We start from the raw sequence: 21,889 nt of genomic DNA on the forward strand, positions 1-21,889 counted from the left end.
CCTCAGGGTGGTTGAGTGGCTCTAAAGGAAAGAACCATCTGCCGCAGGAGGAGAATGGACAGCTGGTGTCCATCAGTCTGAGTTTCATCATCCTCTCCACCCCTCCACCCCCAGGGCAGCTGGGCCAGTCTGGGATCTCATTGCTATCTGGGACTTATGTTTCAATACTGAAGATGATGTAACCACCTCTGCTTCATGCCAACCTTTAGAATATCTCTTATAAATAGTACAAGAAAACAAATGATCACTTTGAGACATCAGTTTGGTTGTTAAAACCATTATCAAAACACAGGCATGGAGGAAATCATCGAATTGTGCCGCAGAGACTGAGAACCACTACTCTAGTGTTAGACCATATGAGATGAAAGGAGGGTGTCAGTCTAAGTGGGAAATTCCAGACCCTGCCTAGGGAGGGCATGCGTGGTGACTGGGCCTTTGAAGAGAGAGATGTTGGATAAGCCCATTGTCTGAGTGCCCAGAAGAGATGGGCCTACCAGGCTAGAGTGAGAGGAGATGACAGCAGGAGGAACCCCCCGGTCAGCTCATCTGTGCAGGACACTGGAGTCACCGAGCTCCATGTTCTGAACATTCTAGAAGCTCCAAATGATTGTGCTGCTCATACCCAGCACAGACTCTGCTCTAACCCACCTCCAGCAAAGTGATCCCTGCAGGACTGTTGTAAATCACCCCTGGTTGTCCTTCCTATGGGGAACAAGTATCCTGTGGACACTGTAGCCTGAAGAACACTGTACAGTGTTTCCTCACTGTGCCGTGTCCACTGCAAAGCCTAAGCTGTTCACTGGGGTTGGCTTAACCAGCTCTGGGTTCTTTCATTCATTGGACATTTCTGCCGCCCTGTGAACTTGAATGAAAAAGGCGAAATACTCACTTTCAAGTAGCTCTGAGGATTTAATCATGGAGGTAAGGACATAGGCAAGTAGTTAAGAGCTTGTAGGAGCTGGGGGTTGTCAGAGACCAAGGTTCATTGGAACAAGAGATGGACAACACTGTACTTCAAAGGAGCAGCAGGAGGTCTGGATTATGTCTTAGGGTTTGATTCATTGATTTTAGAAGAGTCTTCTTTTTTCACCGCAAGAGAGTAATTTTTAAAATATACAAAGAGGGACTTCCCTGGTGGTACAGTGGATAAGAATCTGCCTGCTAATGCAATAGGCACGGGTTCGATCTCTGGTCCAGGAAAATTTCACATGTGGCAGAGCAACTAAGCCCGTGATCCACAACTACTGAGCCCTCGCTCTAAAGCCTGTGCACCGAAACCAGAGAAGCCACTACAAGAAGCCTCCACTCAACTAGAGAAAGCCCGTGCACAGCAACGAACACTCAGGACAGCCATAAGTAAATAAATAAAAAAAGAGAGAGAGGGATTGCTATTCTTTCAGGAGAAAACTTAAATGCATCTTATTCTCTGTGTTACAAGAGAAAAGTAATGGGACTATAGATTACATCTGAAAGAATTTGAGAATCCCAAATTTTTGAGAAGAGCTCTGAGTGTTTGGGGATGACATTTTGAGAAAGATCGTTTTAGAGCAGTGCTTCTGAAATGTTAAGATGTAAACAATTGCCTCAAGGGCTTGCTAAAACATAGATCCTGATTTTCTAAACTGTGCAGTAGTCCCGAGAACTTTGGAAATGATCTGTCTAGCCTCCCAAGAAAGTCTAAGAGTCCAATATCCTTCACTTGAAGTGTCCAAGTTTGGAAACTCCGTGATTTTCCTTCCTGACATTTAATCGCCCTTATGTGTTATGCTGCCTTTTTCCTTATTTACTAATTCACAGATCCAGGAACATTCATACTTCTAATAGGAGGGCTGGTAGAGCTAGATGTCAGGACAGAGCTCCACAGGGGGAAGGTGTGGAGCTGAGATAAATTGACAGGGCAGGAACCTTCCCTGGGGGCACCTACCTGAGGGGAAGAAGGAGAATGGATTCTACTCCACAGACAGTGAGAGAGAGTTAGGACTGTGTTTGGTTGTGGCGCTTTTGCTTTTAGGCCCAGATAGCTGAGAAATCTTTGGGTTCTGGCTACTCAAAGTGTGGTCCGGGGAGCAGCAGCAAGAGCTCCCTGTGGGAGTTTCATAGCAATGCAGGGTCTCGGGACCAGCGCACAATTTAGAGAATCAGGATCCGAATTGTAACAAGCCCTTGAGATAATTGCTTCCATCTTAACATTCCAGAAGCACTGCTCTACAGAGCCATCCCTAAACACTCAGAACTCTTCTCAAAAAGAAAATTCTCAAGCTCTGCCCGACTTGCAGCAGTACTGCGTTGGGTTCTCTGTGGGTAGACCCAGGAATCTGCATTTTCAATAAGCACCCTAGGTTCTTGTGCACATTGATGTCTGAAGACCACTGGAGGCAATTACATGGAGGCAATCTGGGCGGGGTGGGAGATGTGGGCTGGAAATGGTATGATGACATGTAGCAACCGCAACACGTAGCATCCTGCTGTGTTGGGAGCAGTCGGGGTGGGATGGGGAATCCCGCAGATACAGTGAAGGAAACAGAGCTTTGTCTGTCCTCCAGAATCCCAGGGGTGTGGTGGCAGGGTGGCTGCCACATCTGCCCCCTCACTGCTGACCAATAAATCATGGAAACACTTGACCATTGTGATTAGAATCTCATCTTTCGTCAGGGTCTCATAAAAGGCCATGTCTGTCTCAGGGATACAGCAGTACCCCTGGTTCCTCGAGGCCAAAGAATGGGACTAATTTCCCTGTAAAAGAACCTGAAGAGTAAAAATGGTACCCTCTTTATCTGCAGTAGTGAAGGTCACCTGCCCCTTCCTGATATTGAAAGTCACCTCTGTCATTGGGGAATTTTCATCAGAGTCAGTTTGGTTTTGGGGGTGTGAGAGTTCACTCAGTGCTGTCCCCTGGTGACCCTACAGCCCAGATCCCCTCCTTCTGGCAGTGGGAGATCCTTCCCTTTCTTCCATTTGACTCTAGAGCCACCCCCAGGATGCAGTCTACCTAGTGTGAAGATGCCACCCTCCAGGGGTGGTCCCAGAGGAGAAGCCGTCCTGAACCAGCACATAGGGGTCGGTGGTAAATCCCTTAGGAGGAGCAGATGGTCCTAGTACAGAGCCACTCATAGCCACATGTTCCCCATTCTCAGACACAGTAGTTTTAAGTGAGCAATGTCCTGGTTCAGAACCACTTGCACAGCTAGAGAAAGCGTCCGAGGGTCAGAGCTCCACTGGGTTGGAATAGGAGACCCAGATCCTACCCCTCACTAGACTCAGAGCCTATCCCTTCAGCCATCTGTTCCTCAGTTTCCTCCTGCACAGGATGGGAGAAGTCATTATTATTAATGATATTATGAAAAGGACTTAAATGTCCATGTCATCCTACGGTTTACAAAACACACATTTAAGGCTCTTGACAACTTAAATGTGATGTGGCAAAGAGAGAAAGTGTTACTTCTCTTTTAAGGGCAGGAGTGTGTGTCTCAGGAAGATGAGGTGTTTGTGTCCAGTCACTTGGCACCTGAGACAGAAGAGCAGCTCCAATGTGATCACTGGAGGATGACCTATTTTTCCTATTTCCTGCATTCTCCTCACAAGAAAAGTGAACTTTCCAGATATCTTTATGCTTTAATTTTCTTTATTCACTTTCAGTGATTGCTGCTGTAGAAGCCATTTCTAAGTGAGGAGGTTGCCCTAGCCTGTAGTTCACGAAGACCCTACTATGCTTTGGCCTCTCTCTGGATTGATGGCCATGGCCCCTCAGAGAAATAGAAAATCATCATTTGCTTTCAAAAGTTTAAGTCTCAATTATTATTTCCTCCAGCAGAGAATCTCAAACTTTCTTCACTCTGCTATTTTAAGCACAATTGCTCCCCCAACACAGACTGTTGAGACTTTTTCATATTTCATTCACAAATACACGTTGAACTTGTACAGAAGTAAATAGGGCTGTTTGCATGGACTGTGACTCCTCAATAGGGCCCTTAGCTTTGTGCACATAGGCCTTACCCTGGGTCACTTTTTCTAGCATATCTGCTCGTGTTCCCAAGGTGAACTGTCCTGAAATTCATGCCAATTGTTGTAAGAACAGATTATATGACTTAAAACATGCAGAACTCCTGAAGACTGGGGTATCCTTTTGATATCTAATCTTGATTCCTCATGTTCCCTCTAAATTAATAACCTTTTGTGAAGAGGATTGAACTGGGACAATACGAAATAAAACCTGCTACTAGACTGCCACCTCTTAGTGTTATTCTCACCCATCACTTAAAACTCTATGATCAAATATCTTACACTCAACCGCGACCAGGAATAGACTCTTCTCAGACAAACCTGTATCTTCTGGTGGCCTGACTCTGGCTCCATTGGGTCTCACCTTTTTCTGTGAGGAAATGAAACAGAAAGAAGAGAGTCTTCCACTTTTTTCCTGGGACCCTCAGGCTTTGTCCTTCCTTGAGGAGCAGTGAAAAGTGCAGTGGACTGGGGGTCAGCAGTCCTGGGTTTCCATCCACATTCTGCCACAGACCAACCTTCATGGCCGCTAAGAATCTATTTACCTCATCTGTACACATGAGTTTAGAATGATTTTTAAGCACAAGCTCTAGACCCTAACATTTCCTGGCAGTCATGACTTTCTGTAGCTCCACCCTCCTTATTTGGTGTGATTTTCTCAAGACTGAACAGACCAGGAAGCTGTCAGGTGTGTCAGGCACACACGCTTCAGTGGGGCCATCACCAGTCCCAGCATGCAACGTGTGCCTGCTGTAACATGAGCACTGCCCGAGGTCGGCCCCCGAGGAGGAGAGAGCTGATCAGCAGTGTTTGAAGTCAGGCCTGGCCTCTCTGCCATTCCACTGCTCACACTCATGCCAGAAGCTCAAGTTGGGGTGAGAGTGTGTGACTCACGTTCCCTCCTTAGTCAGCCTCATGGGCCCCGCTGTCTTACAAATATCCTTCTATTATTTATTTATGGTTGTGCTGGGTCTTCTTTGCTGGGCACAGGCTTTCTCTAGTTTGGGTGAGTGGGGGCTACTGTTAATATGGTGCATGGCTTTCTTATTACAGTGCCTTCTCTTGTTGCAGAGCACAGGTTCTAGGCATGCAGACTTCAGTAGTTGCGGTGTGTGGGCTAAGTAGCTGTGGCCCACAGGCTTAGTTTTTCTGAGGCATGTGGAATCTTCCTAGAGCAGGGATTGAACCCATGTCCCTGTTTTGACACTTGGATTCTTAACCATTGACCTACCAGGAAGTCTGCAAACATCCTTCTATGAATCTCTCTCTTCCAGCTCCTCATTTTAGCCAAGATAATTGAAGCAGCACCCTGTCCATCCTCATTCCATAACCCTGAGAGTGAGTGGACACAGGCCCCGTCATCAGAAATGATACCCTGGGCTTCCCGGGCTGTGGTTATTAGGCTCAAGCTGGTCCGTGCTTAGTGCTCAGAGGGAGATGGCTCCCGGCCCCTGCCCTTCTATATAACTTCTATTGCTCCCAGGCCTTGGATGTGAAGGCCCTTCTGGGAGGGAGAGAACAGTGTTTGAACATAGGCTGCCTCCATGTGCTGCCCTGTAGTTCTCTCCAAGGCTTGGTGGTGACACTGCCTGCCCTGCATCTGATTGACCCACGTGTCCTCTGGATGCTGGACCCTAGGGTTGGAGAAGCAGCATGTAGGGCACAGAGAGCACAGAGCCCCAATCAAAATAGAAACAAGACTGAGGCTAGGACTGTTGTCTGGTTAACAGTCTATATGAGCTGTGTGACCTCAATGCATGTGTTGTTCTTCCTGAGTATCAATTTCCTGTGCATAAAAACATGTTAGAGAATCTACCCTGGGTGCATTACTGTTAAGGGGATGTGAAATTATGAATGAAAAGACCTGCGCCACAACAGTTACAGAGTAATTTTTAAGTCACATACACTGGACACATGAAGGCATCATTAATTCAGTACTGTCATGATGGCCCCAAACTTCCTCATAGTCTCCTTGTAAGTTCTTTTCCTGGTTAGCCTTCTAGGTGGATCTTAGTCACATTTATTATACTTAGAAATGCACTGGACATGATTGTCTTATCCTTCTATTGCGTTGGATTCCCTCATCTTTTGGCTGGAAAATATCAGAGAAGAAATCATATACTGACTGAGTTTCAGCAATATGACAATTCTTCAGTTTTCTAATCTCACAGAAGTTTAAAAAAAATGATCTAGTTTTAAATAATGGAATCAAAATCAAAATTTAAATCAAAATCCACAGAAGTAAAGAGGACAGTTTTTCGCTCAACAGCTACAAGCTCTTTTCCGTTACTCTCTGCGAATGGCTCTCAGGGATCCTTAGAACCTCAGGAAAGCCCTTCTCTGCTGGGTCTGTGGAGAGTTAAGGAGAATGTCACAAAGTGGGGTTGAGGGGAAAGGGGCTAGAGAGCTTCCCTGCTCCTTTACTTAGAGTGGGAAGGAGAAGGTGCCTCATCGTTCTATATCAGGGGTAAATTCACTCTCTTTAGCTATAGTGGGCTTCACCTTGGTGTCCTGGATGTTTTTTCCTGGGGCTAAAACCATTCCCCGGGTTGCCTGGTATTGCTCCAACATGTGACATGGCCTGTGGAAGAGGAAATGGAGGCCTGATCACCATGGAGTAAGAGTTCAGCTACAAGAGGCAGAAGGGGCAGACATCTGGCCTGGAGCTGGCCCTGCCACTAGGTGACCCATTAAAGGCAACTTCCTGCTCAGTTGGCTCATAAGGTGGACTGGTTTTTGTCGTCCTTACTGGATCATTTTGAAAAATTGTAAAGTGCAATCCTGCCTCCAATTGCACTTTTTCTGACCCTAAATTATGATGCTGTGAAAGTGCTACACTCAATATGCCAGCAAATTTGGAAAACAGCAGTGGCCACAGGACTGGAAAAGGTCAGTTTTTATTCTAATCCCAAAGAAAGGCAATACCAAAGGATGTTCAAACTACTGCACAATTGCACTCATCTCACACGTTAGTGAAGTAATGCTCAAAATTCTCCAAGCTAGGTTTCAATGATACATGAACTGAGAACTTCCAGATGTTCAAGTTAGATTTTAAAAAGGCAGAGGAACCAGAGATCAAATTGCCAATATCTGTTGGGTCATAGAAAAATCAAGAGAATTCCAGAAAAACATCTTCTGTATCATTGACTACACCAAAGCCTTTGACTGTGTGGATAACAACAAACTGGAAAATTCTGAAAGAGATGAGAGTACCAGACCACCTCACCTGTCTCCTGAGAAACCTGTATGCAGGTGAAGAAGCAACAATTAGAGCCAGACATGGAACAATGGACTGGTTTCAAATTAGGAAAGGAGTACATCAAGGCTGTACATTATCACCCTGCTTATTTAACTTATATGCAGAGTACATCATGCGAAATGCCGGGCTGGATGTAGCACAAGCTGGAATCAAGACTGTGAGGAGAAATATCAATAACCTCAGATATGCAGTTGACACTAACCTTATGGCAGAAAGTGAAGAGGAAGTAAAGAGCCTCTTGATGAAGGTGAAAGAGGAGAGTGAAAAAGTTGACTTAAAACTCAACATTCAGAAAACTAAGATCATGGCATCTAGTCCCATCACTTGATGGCAAATAGATGGGGAGACAATGGAAACAGTGACAGAATTTATTTTCTTGGGCTCCAAAATTACTGCAGATGGTGACTGCAGCCATGAAATTAGAAAGTACTTGCTCCTTGGAAGAAAAGCAATGACCAACTTAGACAGCATATTAAAAAGCCGAGACATTACTTTGCTGACAAAGGTCTGTATAGTCAAAACTGTGATTTTTCCAGTAGTCATGTATGGATGTGAGAATTGGGCCATAAAGAAAGCTGAGGGCCAAAGGATTGATGCTTTTGAACTGTGATGTTGGAGAAGATTCTTGAGAGTCCCTTGGACTTCAAGGAGATCAAACCAGTCAATCTTAAAGGAAATCAACCCTGAATATTCATTGGAAGGACTGATGCTGAAGCTGAATCTCCAATACTTTGGCCACCTGATGCATAGAGTCAACTTATTGGAAAAGACCTTGATGCTGGGCAAGATTGAAGGCAGGAGGAGAAGGGGTCGACAGAGGATGAGATGGTTGAATGGCATCACCAACTCAATGGACATGAGTTTGAGCAAGCTCTGGGAGCTGGTGATGGTCAGGGAAGCCTGACATGCTGCAGTCCATGGGGTTGCAAAGAGTCAGACACGATTGAGTACATGAACAACAACCCATGCTAGTAAGGTCATGCTTAAAATCCTGCATGCTGGGCCTCAGAATAATGTGAATCAAGAACTTCAGATGTCCAAGCTGGGTTTAGAAAAGGCAGAGGAGCTAGAGATAAAATTGCCAACATTTGCTGGATCATAGAGAAAGCAAGGGAATTTCAGAAAAAAAATCTACCTTTGTTTCATTGACTACACTAAAGCCTTTGACTGTGTGGGTCATGACATGCTGTTGAAAGCTCTGTTGTCACCGTGTTGTACTCTTTTCTCAATCCTGAACCACTCTGTTGTTATACAAGGGTTCTAACTGTTGTTTCTTGACCCACATACAGGTTTTTCAGGAGATAGATAAGGTGGTCTTGTACTCCCATCTCTTTAAAAGCTTTCCACAGAAAGATTTTCTCTTCTTGGGCTCTAAAATCACTGCATATGGTGACTGCAGCCATAGAATCAGAAGATGATTACTTCTTGGCAGGAAAGCTATGACCAACCTAGCCACTGTGTTGAAAAGCAGAGACATCACTCTGCCAACAAACGTCCCTATAGTCAAGGCTATGATATTCCTAGTGGTCACATACATTTGTGAGAGCCGAATCATAAAGAAGGCAGAAAGCCAAAGGATTGATGCCTTCAGACTGTGGTGCTGCAGAAGACTCCTGAGAGTCCCTTGGACAGCAAGGAGATCAAATCAGTCAGGAAATCAACCCTGAATACTCATTGGAAGGGCTGATGCTGAAGATGAAACACCAGTATTTTGGTCACCTTATGTGAACAGCCAACTCATTGGAAAAGTCCCTGATGTTGGGAAAGATTGAGGGCAGAAGGAAAAGAGAGTGTCAGAGGATGAGATGGCTGGATGGCATCACCAATGCATTGGACATGAACTTGGGCAAACTCCAAGAGATGGTGAGGGACAAGGAGGCCTGGTGTGCTGCAGTCTATGGGATCACAAAGAGTCAGACATGACTGGGCGACTGAACAACGTAGCACTTGTTAGAACAACTTTATTGAAATATAATTCACCCACTGAAAAGAATCAATTTTAGCATATTCACAGAGAGACATGACCATCTCCACAACCAATTTTGGAAGGTTTTCATCACCCAGAAGCATTTTTAGAATGTTGTTATCCAGGTACCAACTTCCCAGGTGGCTCAGTGGTAAAGAATCTGCCTGCAATGCAGGAGAATCAGGAGACATGGGTTCACTCCCTGGGTTGGGAAATCCCCTGGAAAAGAAAATGGCAACTCACTCAAGTATTCTTGGAAAACTGCATGAACAGAGGAGTCTTGCAGGCTACAGTCTGAAGGGTCACAAAGAGTCAGACATGAGTGAGAGACTGAGCATGCAAGCAAGCATTGAGGTACCAATTTATTCCTGGGAAGTCAGCCCCCATTTCCCTTCAACATTCCCCTCATCTCTAGACAAACACTAATCTACTTTTGGTCTAAATGGATTTACTTATAAATCCTATATAAAATCCAACAATTAATATGATCTTTTATTCTTGTTTTCTTTTGCAGAGCATAATGTATTCAAGGCTCACCCATGCTAGGCATCCATGTACTAGACATCTGTACTTCCTTCTTTTCATTTTCAAATAATTTTCCAATGCAGGTTTATACCACTTTTATTTATTCATTCATGAAGGGATGGAGATTTGAGTTATTTCTGCTGTTTGGCTATCATGATTAATGCTGCTGTGAGTGTCACATATAAACTTTAGTGTGGACAGATGTTTTACTGTTTCCCAGGTAAATATCTAGGAATGGAATTTATTTATGAGTCATAGAGTAACACTAGGTTCAAACTTGGAAGAACTTCCAGATTGTTTTCCAAAGTGGTAGCACCTTTTTATATTCCCACTAGCAGGTTCCATGGTTCCAAATTCTTCACATCCTTTCTAAGGATATGAATCTTGGTTTCTGGATTTTCACAGAGAGGATGTCTCTTATGCTCTCCAGGCGAATAAACTCTGGGTTACATTTCCTATTACAGCTCCTAAGCTTGAACAAACAAAAGGTAAGATTTTTCCAGATTTGGCTAATGCCCTAAGCATAAAAACAAATTTTCCCTCTGAAATATTGCCCACATTTATAGTTTGGCCTACACATTTATTCTCTTGATACTGTACTTTATGGAAGCTTTTTATACCTAATCTATTATTTTTATTTGTTTTCACTGAACAAGGAAGCCTTTAAACCAGGCCAACTATGCTACCGAAAATTGAATCTCTAGGCCTATTTTTTCAATCCTGCAATTTTTCTGGCACCAGGGTAGTCACCAGAATACAAGTCCGGCTTAATCAATGATACTTTATCTCTTCTGTGAGCCAGTGCTGGTTTGTGAAATGTTTGCTATCAGCTCACAATAAGAAACAAACAGACATTTAAAATGAGTATAAGCAAGTAAACTTCTACTTTATTTTGACCCAGACTGGAATTGCCAAGAAAAAGATGAGCATTTTCATTGTATCACTGGATCTGCTAAGACTGATGGATTATTAGTTCTCCATGGGCCAGAGATTATAGCTTGGTGTCTAAACTAGTATTTTTAAAAGATGTTTGTGTGGTTCACATGTAAAATAATCAATTTTATAGATACTTTCTCCAGCAAAATACATATACAGAGAAATTAACATGTAATAAAGGAAAAGTCACTCAGTTGTGTCTGACTCTTTGCAACCCCATGGACCCCATGGAAGTCCATGGACTTCTCCAGGCCAGAATACTGGGGTGGGTAGCTTTTTCTTTCTTCAGGGGATCTTCCCAACCCAGGGATCAAACATGTAGTAAGATGTCAGTATATATGTATGCATCCCATGAGGACTTATAGGTCTTCTTGTTTTAAGCCTGGAAAGAGACAACAGCAGGGAGAAGACATTTTGAGTAATCATTTCATCATTCAGAAGTGAACTCTGCTTATCTGAAAGTATAAACTAGAGTAGACAGAGCTGGACCTCATAACAGAACATCACAGAAGAAGCTGAAAGATGTCATTTATTAGTCACTTACTCATTCATCCAATCAGACTGGCTACAAGGTAGTAGATTAAGTTCTGATCTAGATCACTGCTCCACAAATTAAAATTCGTCTTTCTTTCTCCTCTTTCACCCTTCTTCTCCAACCCCAGATTCTGTATCCTCTCCTAAGTTAGGGCTTCCCTCATTGTTCAGTCGGTAATCTACCTACAATGCAGGAGACCCAGGTTCGATTCCTGGGTCAGGAACATTCCCTGGAGAAGGAAATGGCAACCCACTCCAGTATTCTTGCCTGGAGAATCCCATGGACCGAAGAGCCTGGGAGGCTATTGTCAGTGGGGTCACAAGAGTCAGACATGACTTAGTGCACTAAACCACCACCACATTTGACAATCTTGGTAGTAGACAGAGCCCACCTTCCTCCATAAGACAGAAAACCTTACTTCCAAACATTCCTGCAGGTTGAAAGAGCCCGAGGCTCCACCAGGCAGGTGACCACATGCTGGACTCTGACTCAGGACACGGTGACACAGAGGCTGAACTGGGCTGAGTGCTTTGGCACACATGGCGGAGGTGGCAGTGTGTTGTCCAGGTGTCAGGAGCAGCAGAGACAACAGGTCTAGCCGCAGGGTCCATTGTTCGGCATCAGGGCTGACAGTGCTGTGAACAGTGGTGTCTGTGCCCGCCTGCAGGGCAGGCGTTCTTATGTGGGACCTGACCCGGGTGGAATCGTTGATTCTGTTCCCGGCTGTGTAGCCTCAGGGCTGTTCTGAGGCTTTCTCTGAAATAAAACAAAACCACAAGTCTGTCTCTCTCTGTTCCATTTAGAACAAGTTGAAATCCTTTTCCCCCCCACACAGAACTAAGTAAGAATACCATGTAGGGAAAATCTCAGACATCAAGGATTCAAAGACTTTTCCTTCTGCTTTATTATGATTGACATACAATACTGAATCAGTTTATGGAGTACAGTTGTTGATTTGATACACTTCTGTACTGCAAAATAATTACCACCATAGATTTATCTGACAATTGCACCATGTCACATAATTACCTCTTCTGTGTGTGTGGAGAAGATTTAGAAGTCAGCAACTCAGAGACTTTATGCTGAGCTGATAATCACTCCACCTAGTGATAGCACATGGCAGAAACAACATGTAATGCCCACCAAATGTTTTGTCTCTTTCCTCTCAGGAAAAACATTTAACTGTGTGTTTAAGACTCCTCCCCACCTTGATCATTCTCTGATCACTAACGTCAGTGGATCCCAGTCTGCGTGAACCTCAGCACTGCTTGTAGAGATTGTTACACAATACTCAGGACTCTTCCCAGACCCACATCTCAGAATGTTGGGCACGGAATCCAGAAATTCCTTATGAATGAGCCCTACTGATAAGGCTGGTGCACAGCCATGTGGCATCCTGGACACCCTACTACATGTGAGATCTTAAGATCAGTACCAACCATGTTATATGTCTGTTCCAGATAGTCTGTCTCTAAGAGGAGTGCAGGTGAGTCCTGCGCATATGGAGGATCAGGACCCCATTCCATGTGCCGTCTAGACGTGGTGTCAGAACTGTGCTGTCTGCTCAGGTGTGTGGTCTCATCAGTTCCCATAGCGCTGGGGGTCCAAGGTTCAGTCCTTGTCCTTCCCCTTCTGTAGCCAATTCTCCCCTCATCTGTGACATCTTCTCAAGGCTCTAAACATCATTTATATAGTGTTACCTATTTTATCAACAATCTCAGATATGCAGATGATACCATTCTAATGGCAGAAGTGAAGAGGAACTAAAGAGCCTCATGATGAGGGTGAAGGAGGAGAGTGAAGGAGCTGGCTGAAAACTAAATATTGAAAAAACTAAGATCATGGCATCTGGCACCATTACTTCATGGCAAATAAAAGGGGAAAACGAGGAAATAGAGACATATTTCCTCTTCTTGGGCTCCAAAATCACTGCAGATGGTGAGTGCAGCCATGAACTCAGAAGATGATTGCTTCTGGGAAGGAAAGCAATGACAAACGTAGACAGTGTGTTGAAAAGTAGAGACATGACTCTGCCAACAAAGGTCCCTAGAGTCAAGGCTATGATCTTCCCAGTGGTCATGTATGGTTGTCAGAGCTGGACCATAAAAGAAGGCAGAACACCAAAGAATCGATGCCTTCAAACTGTGGTGATGGAGAAGACATCCGAGAGTCCCTCGGACAGCAAGAGGATCAAATTGATCAGTCTTAAATGTAAACAACCCTGAATATTCATTGGAAGGACTGATGCTGAAGCTTAAGCTCCAGTATTTCGGTCATCTGATGTGAACAGCTGACTCATTGGAAAACTCCCTGATGCTGGAACAGATTGAGGGCAGAAGGTGAAGACAGTGTTATAGGATGACATGGCAAGATGGCATCACTGATGCAATCGACATGAACTTGGGTGGACTTTTGGAGATGGTGAGGGACAGGGAAGCCTGGAGTGATGCAGTCCATGAGATCACAAAAAGATGGACACGACCAGGTGACTGAACAACAACAACAACCTCTTCCATCTAATTTCTCCAGTCAAGTCATCTCATGTAAACCCAATTCAGTTGCCACTTTCCTAAACTGAATGTTGATGGTGATGCCTCCTCAAATATGCTCCTTTGAGACTCCCCTCATTTCCACAATAGGCGCCCCACTTGCCTAGTTGGAAATCTCAAATTTTGCAATCCTCTTTCATTCTTTCTCATAACTCAGATTGAATCCACTAGGAAATGCTGTAAAACGCATTTTCGGAATAGATTAAGAATCCACTCACTCATCTTCCCTGCTCACACCCCAGACAAGCAGCAGCATCCCCACCCTGGACCCTGCGTTGTTTCCCTCAGGCTCTTCTGCGCCTCCCTCACCCTTTACCTCCTGACTCTGCACAGCAGCCTGACCGATGCTTCTAGAGAGCAGTCACAGCAGGTCCTCCTCTGTTCAAATTATCCTGTAACTTCATATCCTACTGAGATAAAATCAACCCCTTTTAACATCCTGGAGGCCCACAGGATCTGGCCCATCTTTGGATCTCATCTCAGCTTCTTGCTCCTTCAGTCACACCTGCCTCCTGACTCTTCCTTCGAATACAGACACTCTCCTTCCCTTGTACATTTGGAGGCTCCACTGCCTGGAGAGACCCTCCCCCAAACATCCTTGTGGACGTTCCTTCATGTCCTTCACATCTTTACTCAAAGGTCACTTTCGCAATGAGGCCCACTGTCCACCCTAGTAACACAGCCACCTGTAGTGTCCCCACACACTTATATGCTGGGTCACCGGCCTCAGAGCACTAACCAACCTCTAAGGGAAACACTTCCCTTCTTACTTCTTACTAGGCTCCTAGTACACACTCTGACCCTTCCTCCTAGAACACACTGCACATGGCTGACAAGGTTTGTCTGGTGTTCATTGAACTCTCCTAGATGCAAAAATAGTGTGTCATGTCTCTGGCACACAACAAATATCAGTTCAATGAATGGTCAATGTAAAGCACTTCACTATTCTAGATACAGTGTCTTTATTAATGTGATCTCAGGCCACATGCTGTCTTGCGGCAGCTACAACAGAACATCCATTTGCATTGACCTCAATGTTGCCTGCATTTTGCTCACAAAGGCTGATCTCCCTTCCTTCCCACACCAATCAGCCTGCGCACCACACACAAGGCTCTTTGTCTCTTCAGAAAGGAAGAGCCTTCACTTCTGGCTCCTGTAGTCAACCTTCTGTGATTTTATTAGACTCTGTTTTCTAAATCCATGAGTTGAGATGGGAGCCAACAGTAGTAGCCTTAGAAGATGTAAGGGCAGAAAAGGGGGCAGACTGCAGAGAAGAGAGAAGTCCAGCAAGAATTAAGTCAAGATATGAAACTATTGAGTCCCTCCTCTTTGCAAGTTCCATCACGTGGTTCCTTTTAAAAGTTGGAGAAAAGTTGGAAAGAAGAATCCAGCAAAATCTCTAAAAGGAGTTTAAGAGCTGGATGACTCTGAAATTTCTCTCTTGACACCACTGAGAATCCTGTGTGCATGGACCCCTTAGACTTGTGGGGACAATGACAGGCAAAGTGACCCCTGCTACTGTCAGAGATGGGGTAACCCAGAGAAGAATGAGACCAGGACTCTACATATGAAAAAGAACAGTCATTACACCAACAACAAGAAAAATCAATAACTAAATAAGCAAAATATAAACATGTTAAAAAAAAAACCAAAACCGGAGCTAAGGATTGGAGCAAGGCCTGAGCCTAGGCTGACCTTTTAAGAAACGCACCCTGCCCATGGTGCTGGAGATACAACAAGGCCCAGGTGACTTCTGAGTCCATGATCACAGGTCCTTGGTGGGACAAGGGTTTAATGAAGGGACAAGGACAAAGGAATGGAGAAGAGGACCCAGTCCAGGAGTGACCATGGGCAGTGCATGGGTAGTCCAATGCATACCCACCATGTACTGATCACTGACTGGGCACAGGCCCTGTCCACACTCAGCCCCTCATAGACTCTGCCTGTACCTCTTGCAGCTGACTCAGCATAGCAAATGTGGATGGATCTGGAAGGTTCTCAGTGTTTCCATTTATTTTCTCTTTCAAACTTTAGGAATCCTCACCTTTATTATCTGATCCCCCTTCATGCCACTAATTAGAAAAAAAAATTCATATATACAGATAAGGAAATAAGACACCATTACTCAGTGCATATGAAGCAAAGACAGGGATAGACATGGCCCAACCCCGTCTCTGCTGGAACAGGACAGTGGATCAGGGAGGAGAACACAGGTCAGGGTGGGGAGGGGGCACGGTGGGCAGGGGTGACCAGTCTCCCCAGCTCCTCACGTTATGCTAATAGGAGCACAGACACATTCAGATGCAGCTGCAGAAAGAGCAGTCTGGGGATCTGACATCACAAAGCAGGATCAAGCATCACTCAGTCCCCATGACAGAGTTATTTCCTAGGCAGGTTAATAAGAAGTCTAGGGGTCCCCAAGGAGAGAGGGGTCTGGAATTCTCAAGGAGGAGGAAAGGACAAACTTTTTTGTTTCTCTACATTCCTTCAGTTCAGTTCAGTCGCTCAGTCGTGTCTGACTCTGCGACCCCATGAATTGCAGCATGCCAGGCCTACCTGTCTGTCACCAACTCCTGAAGTCTACTCAAACTCACGTCCATCGAGTCGGTGATGCCATCCAGCCATCTCATCCTCTTTCGTCCCCTTCTCCTACTGCCCCCAATCCCTCCCAGCATCAGAGTCTTTTCCAATGAGTCAACTCTTTGCATGAGGTGGCCAAAGTATCGGAGTTTCAGCTTCAGCATCATTCCTTTGAAAGAACACCCAGGACTGATCGATTTTAGACTGGAAACAACCTTCTGGCTAATCCTGTTATCTTAAGGTGTAAATTATGGGAGTAGGTCTAGTGAGGTCTTTACAACCTCCAGACAGTCTTTTGATTCACTGTAATAACTAATTAGAGAGTATATAACTCCATGGCTAACACTAGCAAGGGGGTACTCTTTCTGCCCCCTTCTGATGCCTATGTCAGAAGCTTTCTCTATCTCCTTTATACTTTAATAAAACTTTATTACAGAAAAGCTCTGAGTGATCAAGCCTCGTCTCTGACCCTGGATTGAATTCTTCTCCTCCGGAGGCCAAGAATCCTGGTGACTTTGTGTCATTCAGCAACAACCTTTCACCCACAAGGCAGGTGTCTCACAATGTGAGAGAAAAGAATCAGGAACCAGTTCAGGTCAGTCATGTAAGGGCTGACGTTCTCCACAGCCCCCCACACGCTCACATGTCCCACTCAGAGACCCCTGCCACCCAGTGTGTCCCCTCTACCCCAGTCCCTCTCCCAATCTAAACTGCCCACGGTCTCATCTTTAGGAACCGTGAGAGGCACATTAGAGCCCTGGGCACTGTCACTGCCTGGGGGAGAACAAGACCAGGACGTGGTTAGAACCCACAGGAGAGAAACAAGAGAAGGCACTTTGAGGAGAGTGAGCCCCCCATGGCCTCCCGTCTGCACCCTCACAAGGGTCTCAGGAATCACCCCCTCCATACTTACTTGAAGCCTGGGTGTAGGTCACCCTTTTTCACCTGTGAGAAGAAAATATCATGTGAGAGGCCAGGGAGAAGACTGAGTCATAAGATGCTAGAGGAATCCCTAGTCCTGGACCCCAGAGAACTTTCTGGAACTGTGGTCAAAACTCACGCTAGGATAGGGAACACAGAGAAAGGAGATGTGTAAGGAATGGACTAACTGCCCTCCTGGAGGTCTGTTCTCAGCAAGGACCTCCCTTCTGACCTTCAAGTGCTAGAAACCTGGTCCCCAGCTGGAATTAGGAATTTGTCTTTCGTTTTCACACGTGTTTTAGAAAAGACAAGTGATAACATCAGTTCCAGACTCCACACATGTGTGGAGGGTACTTTTCAATAACCAGGCAGGTAAACTTCTACCTGGGCTTGAAACCCCCAGCGAGATAAGAAAACTCAGGGCCCTCCCTCCCTTCCCTACCCGAGTGTGTCTGCATCCAGATTACAGCTCCAGCCATCACAGCCACCACGAGGAGAACCAGGCCAACAATGATGCCCATGGTGAGGAAGGGGGTCTGAGGAGGTTCTGTGGAAGAAAGGGAAGGAGACCAGACTTAAGGCTTCAGTCCTGACCTTGCTGAACTGAGTCCTGAAGGGCTCCTGCTTTATCTGAGAGGAAGCTCCATTCCGACCCCCTCCTTACCCCATCTCAGGGTGAGGGGCCCCTGAAGCCCCTCGTGCTGCACATGGCACGTGTATCTCTGCTCCTCTCCAGAAGGCACCACCAGGGCTGCCCACTTCTGGAAGTTTCCATCCCCTGAAGGCCTGGTCTCCACAAGCTCCATGTCCTGGGTCTGGTCCTCCCCATTGTGCTGCCAGGTCAGTGAGATCTCCTCAGGGTAGAAGCCCAGGGCCCAGCACCTCAGGGTGACCTCATAGTCAGAGATGGGGTGATGGGTCACATGTGCCATTGGAGGGTCTGAGGAAGAATCAGAAAATTCACAGTTTGTGTTACCTCCATGGGTCACTGAAGCAGCATCATGTGACCATCCTGAGAAAGGACAGACAGGGATTTTTTCCCCAGCTTTACTGACATATACTTAACAAATTAGTACACATTTAGAGTGTACTACATGTTGCTTATAGTGTACATATATATATATATGTACACTCTGAAGCTAATTAATGTAATCATCAACTTACCTTATGTGTGTGTCTGTTTGACAGGGATGGTAAGAGTGATTAAGATCAATTTTAAAGTATATAATACAGGATTATTATCAACTATAGTCACCAGGCTGCATATCAGATATCCAGACTTAGTACGAAATTTTTTACCCTCTGAGCTACAGAACATTCAAGACCACAGTTTTGAAAAAAGCAGCACAAGAACTAGATAATAGCCTCATCTCGGAGATCAAGGATGATCTATATTAGTCCTTGGAAAATTCTAGAACGAGAGACTAGGATGCTGCTGCTGCTAAGTCATTTCAGTCGTGTCCGACTCTGTGTGACCCCATAGACGGCAGCCCACCAGGCTCCCCGTCCCTGGGATTCTCCAGGCAAGAACACTGGAGTGGGTTGCCACCTCCTTCTTCAATGCATGAAAGTGAAAAGTGAAAGTGAAGTTGCTCAGTCCTGTCCAACTCTTCACGACCCCATGGACTGCAGCCTACCAGGCTCCTCCATCCGTGGGATTTTCCAGGCAAGCGTACTGGAGTGGGGTGCCATTGCCTTCTCCAGGGACTAGGATAAGTTCAGTTCAGTTCAGTTCAGTCGCTCAGTCGTGTCCGACTCTTTGCGACCCCATGAATCGCAGCATGCCAGGCCTCCCTTGGTCCATCCACCAACTCCTGGAGTTCACCCAGACTCACGTCCATCGAGTTAGTGATGCCATCCAGCCATCTCAGCCTCTGGCATCCCCTTCTCCTCCTGCCCCCAATCCCTCCCAGCATGAGAGTCTTTTCCAATGAGTCAACTCTTCGCATGAGGTGGCCAAAGTACTGGAGTTTCAGCTTCAGCATCATTCCCTCCAAAGAAATCCCAGGGCTGATCTCCTTCAGAATGGACTGGTTGGATCTCCTTGCAGTCCAAGGGACTCTCAAGAGTCTTCTCCAACACCACACTTCAAAAGCATCAATTCTTCAACGCTCAGCCTTCTTCACAGTCCAACTCTCATATCCATACATGACCACTGGAAAAACCATAGCCTCGACTAGACAAACCTTTGTTGGCAAAGTAATGTCTCTGCTTTTGAATATGCTACCTAGGTTGGTCATAAATTTCCTTCCAAGGAGTAAGCATCTTTTAATTTCATGCCTGCAGTCACCATCTGTAGTGATTTTGGAGCCCAAAAAAATAAAGTCTGACACTGTTTCCACTGTTTCCCCATCTATTTCCCATGAAGTGATGGGACCGGATGCCATGATCTTCATTTTCTGAATGTTTAACTTTAAGCCAACTTTTTCACTCTCCACTTTCACTTTCATCAAGAGGCTTTTGAGTTCTTCTTCACTTTCTGCCATAAGGGTGGTGTCATCTGCATATCTGAGGTTATTGATATTTCTCCTGGCAATCTTGATTCCAGCTTGTGTTTCTTCCAGCCCAGCATTTCTCATGATGTACTCTGCATAGAAGTTAAATAAGCAGGGTGACAATATATAGCCTTGACGTACTCCTTTTCCTATTTGGAACCAGTCTGTTGTTCCATGTCCAGTTCTAACTGTTGCTTCCTGACCTGTATACAAATTTCTCAAGAGGCAGATCAGGTGGTCTGGTATTCCCATCTCTTTCAGAATTTTCCACAGTTTATTGTGATCCACACAGTCAAAGGCTTTGGCATAGTCCATAAAGCAGAAATAGATGCTTTTCTGGAACTCTCTTGCTTTTTCCATGATCCAGTATATGTTGGCAATTTGATCTCTGGTTCCTCTGCCTTTTCTAAAACCAGCTTGAACATCTGGAAGTTCATATTGCTGAAGTCTGGCTTGGAGAATTTTGAGCATTACTTTACTAGCATGTGAGATGAGCGCAATTGTGCTGTAGTTTGAGCATTCTTTGGCATTGCCTTTCTTTGGGATTGGAAAACTGACTTTCACAGCATCATCTTCCAGGATTTGAAACAGCTCAACTGGAATTCCATCACCTCCACTAGCTTTGTTCATAGTGATGCTTTCTAAAGCCCACTTGACTTCACATTCCAGGATGTCTGGCTCTAGGTCAGTGGTCACACCATTGTGTGCTGCACTCAATATGCCAGCAAATTTGGAAAACTCAGCAGTGACCACAGGACTGGAAAAGGTCAGTTTTCATTCCAATCCCAAAGAAAGGCGAGACTAGGATAGGCGCTCTAAAATTTGAGGGGGCGAATACAGACTAAAGGTTCTGACTCTGGTGGAGGCTGAATGGCTCATAAAAGCTGGAGTCAGGCCTCGTAAGATGTTCTCAGGGTGAGAACGGGCCTTGAGAAAGTCATGGATCACAAGATGGCGGCCAGGGTTAAAGGGCACCGCTGACCAGCTATTTCAGGCATGGTTTGTTTCCTGCTTCTTCCTCAAAGACACTGGATTCCGTAATTGGTCTTCAGAGAAGTGGGGACACTGGTGACTGTCTTGTACAGAATATGAAAACCTGGGCGGATTTCCTCCCTCTCCTGACAAGAACCTGGGGCGCTGTTCCCACAGGGACCCCATTTTCCTCTCCTCGTGCGAAGCCAGCTCCGGCCCGAGGGGAGATCAGGGAGGCCCCGCGCCCCTCGTACCTGCGCGCAGCAGCGTGTCCTTCCCGTTTTCCAGGTATCTGCGGAGCCCCTCCACGCACTCGCCCTCCAGGTAGTTCCTCTCGCCCTCCGCAGCACCTGCCTCCTCCCACTTGCGTTTGGAGACCTGAGCCGCTGTGTCCGCCGCGGTCCAGGAGCGCAGCTCCTCGTTCAGGGCGATGTAATCTCTGCCGTCGTAGCCGTACTGATCATACCCGCCGAGGAGGCGCCCCTCCGGCCCCACGTAGCAGCCGTACATCTCCTGGACGGTGTGAGACCCTGACCCGCCCCGACCACCCGCGGTGATTAAGCCCAAACTGAACATGAGAGGGCGTCAAGTCCCCGCGAGCTCCTCCCGGGTCGGGCCGGGCGTATTCCACAATGTTGGGGTGACTTTCGGACCCGCAGACTCGGGGAGACCCCGGGCGGTCCCTGGGGATGGGGGTCGTGACCTGGACCCGGGCCCGCGTCGCTCACCGGCCTCGCTCTGGTTGTAGTAGCCGAGTGCGGCGTTCAGGTTCGCTCGGAAAGCCTCTGCGGCGTCCTTAGCTCCCTGCGTCTCCTCATCCCAATACTCCGGGCCCTCCTGCTCCACCCACCGCGCCCGCGGCTCCATCCTTGGATTCGGGGTGTTGCTGTCGAACCGCACGAACTGCGTGTCGTCCACGTAGCCGACGATGATGAAGCGGGGCTCCCCGAGGCCGGGCCGGGACACGGCGGTGAGGAAATACCTCAGGGAGTGGGAGCCTGGGGGCGGGGAGGCGTGAGACCCGGCCGGACCTCCTCGCGGTTCGGGTCCCGGGTCCGAGGTGAGGGGGCCGGGAGGGCGGAGGGGGCTTAGGGCCAGCGAGATGGAAGCGGTCGAAGACCGGCCCGAACTTCGGAGGGGGAAGAAAAGAGG

At 46.3% G+C, this 21,889-nt stretch overlaps 2 protein-coding genes across 2 annotated transcripts in view; both read right to left on the reverse strand.

Moving 5' to 3' along the window:
* The window catches only part of LOC133236929 (BOLA class I histocompatibility antigen, alpha chain BL3-7-like), a 227,641-nt gene that overhangs the window by 62,171 nt on the left and 143,581 nt on the right, over nucleotides 1-21,889 (reverse strand). The window lies entirely within an intron of this gene.
* The window catches only part of LOC133236944 (BOLA class I histocompatibility antigen, alpha chain BL3-7-like), a 52,296-nt gene that overhangs the window by 30,125 nt on the left and 282 nt on the right, over nucleotides 1-21,889 (reverse strand). Inside the window, exons 2-3 of the mRNA XM_061399246.1 lie at nucleotides 21,466-21,735; nucleotides 20,992-21,267 (exon numbers count right to left, since the gene is read on the reverse strand). Coding sequence (XP_061255230.1) covers nucleotides 20,992-21,267; nucleotides 21,466-21,735 — 546 coding nt within the window. The remainder of the gene's footprint in view (nucleotides 1-20,991; nucleotides 21,268-21,465; nucleotides 21,736-21,889) is intronic.

Source organism: Bos javanicus, chromosome 23 (assembly GCF_032452875.1).
Source record: "Bos javanicus breed banteng chromosome 23, ARS-OSU_banteng_1.0, whole genome shotgun sequence".
Taxonomy (NCBI): domain Eukaryota; kingdom Metazoa; phylum Chordata; class Mammalia; order Artiodactyla; family Bovidae; genus Bos; species Bos javanicus.